The following is a 7105-nucleotide window of genomic DNA, read 5'->3' on the forward strand; positions in this document are numbered from 1 at the left end:
GACTTCACCTCTGTAAATATCCAGCAAGTCCTCGACATGTGTTGATCTCATTAGTACCTGACTCCTCCTGTGGTTTACCTCTTACTGTATATAATGTGGCGATGTAGAGCTATCATGTAAGGATAATCAACGAGGGGTTATGCGTTCACTGGAAAATAATGCACGATGTGGAAGGTGTGGTTTTAGCGGAGTGGAACTAACCTTCCGTGCATTATTTTCAAGAGAACGCATAGAGCCCTGAGTTGATTTTCCCCTTTATACCTGGGCTATAAATTAACATATTTGCCGCTATAGATTTATTAATGTGCCAGTAGAAATGGGACAACATCCACTAAAGTAGCTAGCAAGTTTACTAGCTAGCTAGACAGCTACAGAAGTTGCCATGGTAACCAAACAAACATACTTGCTAGCTTATAATAATAAATAAATCAAGCTAACCAAACCCTCATCCTAGCTTGATATTATGAAAATCAAATTCAGCAATGCCAATAATGTTTTCAATTCGACTTTTGTTTTCAAAAGCAGCTCAAAAATAGAACATACAAGAATAAATGTTTTGTCATGTTCTGTCAGCCAATCAGCATTCAGGACTCGAACCACCCAGTTTATTAACCCCTTTATAAACTGGGTGGTTTAAGCCCTGAATGCTGATTGGCTGATAGCTGTGGTATATCAGACCGTATACTATGGGTATGACAAAACATTTATTTTTACTGTTCTAATAACGTTGGTAACCAGTTTATAATAGTGTAATGAAACAGGCAGGGAGCAGGTCTCGATCCCTCAACCTTCTAGCCCGAAGTCCAGCGCGCCATCGACTGTGCCCCAAAAGCATGCTCACGTGGCAGAGTCGATATCCACGCTTATAAACCCAGAGTTGTTACACAACTCCCTCCTTTCAAAGTGCGCGTCCCCGCGCTAGCTCACAACTCAACATCTTACAGGAACGCGCTCACCGGCCAAGCACACGCACATTCGTGGATGCAAGGTGCGATCACTTCTGACACCAATGTAATGAAACAGGCAGGGAGCAGGTCTCGAACCCTCAACTTTCTAGCCGAAGTCCAGCGCCCCATCGACTGTGCATGCTCGCGTGGCAGAGTCGATATCCACGCTTATAAACCCAGGGTCGTTACAATAGCAATAAGGTGACAACACATTTGCCATGCTGATCCTCAACATGGGGGCCCCTCAGGGGTGCGTGCTCAGTCTCCTCCTGTACTCCCTGTTCACCCATGACTGCATGGCCAGGCACGACTCCAACACCATCATTAAGTTCGCAGACGACAGAACAGTGATAGGCCTGATCACCGACAACGATGAGACAGGGAGGAGGTCAGAGACCTGGCCGTGTGGTGCCAGGATAACAACCTCTCCCTCAACGTGCTCAAGACAAAGGAGATGATTGTGGACTACAGGGAAAAAAAGAGGACTGAGCACGCCCCCATTCTCATCGACAGGGCTGTAGTGGAACAGGTTGAGAGCTTCAAGTTCCTTGGTGTCCACATCACCAACAAACTATCATGGTCCAAACACACCAAGACAATTTGTGATAAGGGCACGACAAAGCATATTCCCCCTCAGGAGAATGAAAAGATTTGGCATGGGTCCACAGATCCTCAAAAGGTTATACAGCTGCACCATCGAGAGCATCCTGACTGGTTGCATCACCGCCTGGTATGGCAACTGCTCGACCTCCGACCGCAAGGCACTACAGAGGGTAGTGCGTACGGCCCAGTACATCACTGGGGCCAAGCTTCCTGCCATCCAGGACCTCTATACCAGGCGGTGTCAGAGGAAGGCCCTAAAAATTATCAAATACTTCAGCCACCCTAGTCTGTTCTCTCTGCTACCGCACGGCAAGCTGTACCGGAGCGCCAAGTCTAGGTCCAAAAGGGTTCTTAACAGCTTCTACCCCCAAGCCATAAGACTCCTGAACAGCTAATCATGGCTTCCCGGACTATTTGCATAACATTGTTGGTTATGGGCTTGTAAGTAAGCATTTCACTGTAATGTCTACACCTGTTGTATTCGGCGCATGTGGCAAATACAATTAGATTTGATTTGATTTGAAGGCACCTCGGTTTTGTGGTATATGGCCAATATACCACGGCTAAGGGCTGTATCCAGGCACTCCGCATTGCGTTGTGCATAAGAACAGCCCTTAACCGTGGGATATTGGCCATATACCACACCCCCTCGGGTCTTATTGCTTAATTATCCAAGCCCTGCTGTGTTGTAATCTCTCTCTATCCTCTCTCCCCCTTTTACCTGACTTCACCTTTGTACGTATTTAGCTCTTCCTAATTTTTTATCTGACCTCACGTGTGTATTGATCCCCACCTAATTCATCCTGAGTTGATCTATTATATAATGTGGATATGTAGATCTATTGTAGGACTTTAGCCAAGCCTTACTGTGTCTAATGTAATATCTCTACCTCTTTTCCTCTCTCTCTCTCTCTCTCTCTCTACCTGAGATATGTTCTTTGTGTGATCCAATAAACTAGATCCTGAATAAAGAGAAACCTCTTCTACAGGGAGTAAACAGGATATTGTTGATTTGTTCCTGGTTGTTGTTGTTGATAATGTCTTGAGTTTGTAGTTTATTCATACCTTCCTATTTAGACAGACTAGTTGCTAGGGAAACTCTAAGTTTGACTGACATTTAGGTGGGCATCGGAGTTGGTAATACCATAGAATTAGGAATTAGAATACTAGAATGGACATGAACCTTCTTATGATGGGATAAAGGTCAGCCATTTTGATCAGGGAGTTGGTCAACCATGGTTTGCCACTGCTGTGATAATATATTGTGTAAAATAATGAGAATTTGTCTGCACTGTATGTTTGTTAGCTAGCTAGCCAGCCAGTTTTAGATGAATGATTCCATAAATGTGTCTAATTAACTGCCAATAGGCCAACATTCCATTCAAACAATGCAGTCAATCCACAGCCATACACTGGCTGAAATCAGTTGATAAGAGGACTTAGACAAGTTGTAAATGCAACAAGTACTGATATTGTATCTTATAAAACTGGTTGTTTGGATCCTGGATGCTGATTGGACAAGCAGCGTTCCAAGCCGTGCTGTATTGGCCATCACAGGCACACTATGCCTGCTAACAGTTCCATCTGAAAATGATCATTGCGTCTCCATAAGAATAAGAATATCATGTTCATGTTACTGTACGAATCATCTCTTGTATTCATCTACACTCGCACATTATTTCCACTTACTTCCAGCCTAGCATTTAGTTTGGTACAGCGTGGGTTAATATAAGCCTCACTGTCTGCCCGACCTTGAAACAATGTTCCACTTTTGAATTTTGATCTCTGTAATCTTATAAAGCTTTGATCAATTCAACCTGTCACTCAAATTGCACATCTAACTGATGTAGTCCCCTGTAGCTCAGTTGGTAGAGCATGGCGCTTGCAACGCCAAGGTTATGGGATCGTTTCCCACGGGGGACAGTGTGAAAATGAATGCACTCACTAACTGTAAGTCACTCTGGATAAGAGCGTCTGGTAAATGTAATGTAGAAGTTTTAAACCTTTTAAATAAACTACTCTGCCAAGTCACATTGCCTTAACTGTGGTTTAACTTTTAATGCTGAATAGATGCAAACTATTCTCTCTCTCTCTCTCTCTCTCTCTCTCTCTCTCTCTCTCCCCTTTCTCTCTCTCTCTCTCTCTCTCTCTCTCCCCTTTCTCGCTCTCTCCCCTTTCTTTCTCTCTCTCTCTCTCTCTCTCTCTCTCTCTCTCTCTCTCTCTCTCTCTCTCTCTCTCTCTCTCTCTTCACAGTGAATGACTTCACAGTGATCCGTAAGAAGTTTAAGTGCCCCTACTGTAGTTTCTCTGCCATGCACCAGTGCATCCTGAAGAGGCACATGCGCTCCCACACGGGCGAGAGGCCCTACCCCTGTGAGATCTGTGGCAAGAAGTTCACCAGGAGAGAGCACATGAAGAGACACACACTGGTGAGTACAGTGCAGTAGCAGACAGTTGCCACCGGAATGCAGCAGTGAGCTGAGTCACACACTTGCCATGCTGTTCGCTATAGCACCTTCCTGGAGTCAAATGACCTAGTGGCCTCATGTGTGGAATATTATTCATATTTTTCATAATTTCATAATTAATAAACATGATTTTTTTAAAAACGCAGAAAATCCGGTGTTACTATGTCAAACAGTTTTATTATATTTCAGTCTTCTGTGATGGATATAAAGTGTAATATTGGGATGTAAACTCAAAATTGAATACATTTCAACTCTATATCTGACATGGTACAGGTGTCTTATTTTTTAAAGCCAATAACCATGTGTGTGAGGTGTATACTTTTCTTTCAAAGTATACTGAACGAAAAAATATAAACGCAACATGCAACAATTTAAAAGATTTTACTGAGTTACCGTTCATATAAGGAAATTAGTAAATTGAAATAAATTCATTAGGCCCTAATCTATGGATTTCACATGACTCAGCACCACCCCCCCTCAGACGATCCCGCAGGTGAAGAAGCCGGATGTGGAGGTCCTGGGCAGGCGTGGTTACACGTGGTCTGCGGTTGTGAGACCGGTTAAACGTACTGCCAAATTCTCTAAAACGACGTTGGAGGCAGTTTATGGTAGAGAAATGAACATCCAATTCTCTGACAACAGCTCTGGTGGACATTCCTGCAGTCAGCATAACAATTGCACGCTCCCTCAAAACTTGAGACATCTGTGGCATTGTGTTGTTTGACAAAACTGAAGATTTTAAAGTGGCTTTTTATTGTCCCCAGCACAAGGTGCACCTGTGTAATGCTCATGCTGTTTAATCAGCTTCTTGATATCCCATACCTGTCAGGTGGATGGATTATCTTGGCTAAGGAGAAATGCTCACTAACAGGGATGTAAACAAATTTGTTTCAGCTCATGAAACATGGGACGAACACTTTACATTTATATTTTTGTTCAGTGTAGATTTGTTTGACTACCAAGAAACACTCTGTGTGACCCTGATTTAGCCCACTGCAGTAATTAAGGAAGCGCCGTTAGGCCCAGGTCTAGGATCAGTTCATCCTCTCTTAATACTAACTTTACGCATGTGGGGGGGAAATGCTAGCCCCTTCACCTTCTTTGTTCACAGAATCAAGATTCAAGAATCAAGATTTTGGCATTTAAGATGTTTTCTACTTACCCAGTCAGATTAACTAGTGGATACAATTTGTATGTCTGTGTGTGCAGTGTGAAGGAAGTTAGAGGTAGTTTCGCGAGCCAATGCTAGCTAGCGTTAGCACAAGGACTGGAAGTCTACAGGTACAGTAGCAAACGCTAAAGTACCTGTAGACTTCCAGGCTCGCGAAACTGCTTAATTGCCAGAATCTTGCAGTATCCCTTTAAAGGACTGGATATATGAACATAAATCTAAAAGTAACATTCTAGCCCTGCTCCCCCTTTTTCCTGCTCCGTCTCTTCCCTATTGCACATACACACACACACACACACACACACACACACACACACACACACACACACACACACACACACACACACACACACACACACACACACACACACACACACACACACACACACACACACACACACACACACACACACACACACACACACACACACACACACACACACACACACACACACACACACACACACACACACAATCTGGAGAGGCCACAGAAATTAATATCTGTGGTTAGAGGCAGATGAAAGCTAGAGCAGAGCAGGATGTACTAGCACTCAGCTGCTGTTCTGTGCTGTGCTCTGGGGAGAGGAGTTCAGAGAGCAGAGAAACATCCACTATCAGACTACAGGCCAGCCCAGCAGGAGTCAGGAAGAGACGAGAGGGGAAGAGGGGGGAGGGTTAATTAAGGAATATGACTGGGCTTAGCTTTGAGTTCTCATGATATTGCAATGCCAGAGAATGCCGTCTAGAGAGTCTTCGGCCAACATCTGTGCTGATATGTGTGTATCTCTCCTCCAGGTCCACAGTAAAGATAAGAAGTATGTGTGTAAGGTCTGCAGCCGGGTCTTCATGTCGGCAGCCAGCGTCGGAATCAAACATGGCTCTCGTCGCCATGGTGTCTGTGTTGACTGTTCTGGGCGGGGCATGGACCACAACGGGGAAGCAGGCGGAGACATGTCCCCCGAGGACGAGCTGTATCCCGGCGACCACCGTTTCCACGACGACCAGGTGGAGTGCGAAGGCGACGGAGAGGGGGAGGAAGAGATGATGACGGAAGGGGATGGAGAGATGATGGGAGAGGGGGATGAGGAGGGAGGAAAGTGGAAGGATGACTCAGGGATGATGACGGAGGGGGACGGAGCGATGGATAATGACAAGGAGGAGAGCGACTCCTCTGCGCCAGAGGGGGAGCAGCACAACGGGGGAGAGAAGGATTTCAGCTGGATCTCTTAGGATCCTATGGGATCATTTAGGATCTATTGTGGATCTTGGGCAGACACAGCTCTCTTTACCCATGTGTACATGGGCCTTCCTCTAAGTGGGGTATGTGGGCGATACGCGACAATGATCTAAACATTTGACAGATGCCATACACACACACACACCACACATACACACACACACACCACACATACACACACACGCACCACACATACACACACACACCACACATACACACACACCACACATACACACCACACATACAGACACACGCACCACACATACACACACACACACACCACACATACACACACAAGCTGAGCCCTGTGCTGATGATATGACTGCCATGGCGGAAAGAGAGCAATTGAGAGAAAAAATTATGTTTTGTTGGTTTTGTTGGTTTGTTTGTTTCTGATGAGGACCAGACCAGAGTCTGTCCATTGGTTTAGATGTTCACCTCCATCACACTGGGACCAATGAGGACGTCTTAGCTGATTTTGAACCATGACTGTTTGTGGTCACAGTTGCTATGGATACGACGGATTGTTAACAGTTTGGGAAAACACCAAGGTGGTGTCTTGTTGCCATGCAGTCCTATTTGGGGACAGTCTCTACTTTGGGGACAGTCTCTACACCTGGGGACAGTCCCTACACCTGGGGACAATCTCTACTTTGGGGACAGTCTCTACACCTGGGGA

The 7105-nt window shown here is 45.2% G+C and overlaps 1 protein-coding gene across 1 annotated transcript in view; it reads left to right on the plus strand.

Moving 5' to 3' along the window:
* Positions 1 to 6761, plus strand: part of LOC311149512 (zinc finger and BTB domain-containing protein 46-like) — a gene marked incomplete at its 5' end in the record, with an annotated part of 35691 nt that extends 28930 nt beyond the window's left edge. Inside the window, 2 exons of the mRNA XM_084186697.1 lie at positions 3804 to 3979; positions 5985 to 6761. Coding sequence (XP_084042823.1) covers positions 3804 to 3979; positions 5985 to 6419 — 611 coding nt within the window. The 3' untranslated portion in view covers positions 6420 to 6761. The remainder of the gene's footprint in view (positions 1 to 3803; positions 3980 to 5984) is intronic.
* Between the last annotated feature and the right edge of the window lie 344 nt (positions 6762 to 7105).

The sequence above is a fragment of the Coregonus lavaretus genome (assembly GCF_964263955.1).
Source record: "Coregonus lavaretus genome assembly, chromosome: 22".
Lineage (NCBI taxonomy): Eukaryota > Metazoa > Chordata > Actinopteri > Salmoniformes > Salmonidae > Coregonus > Coregonus lavaretus.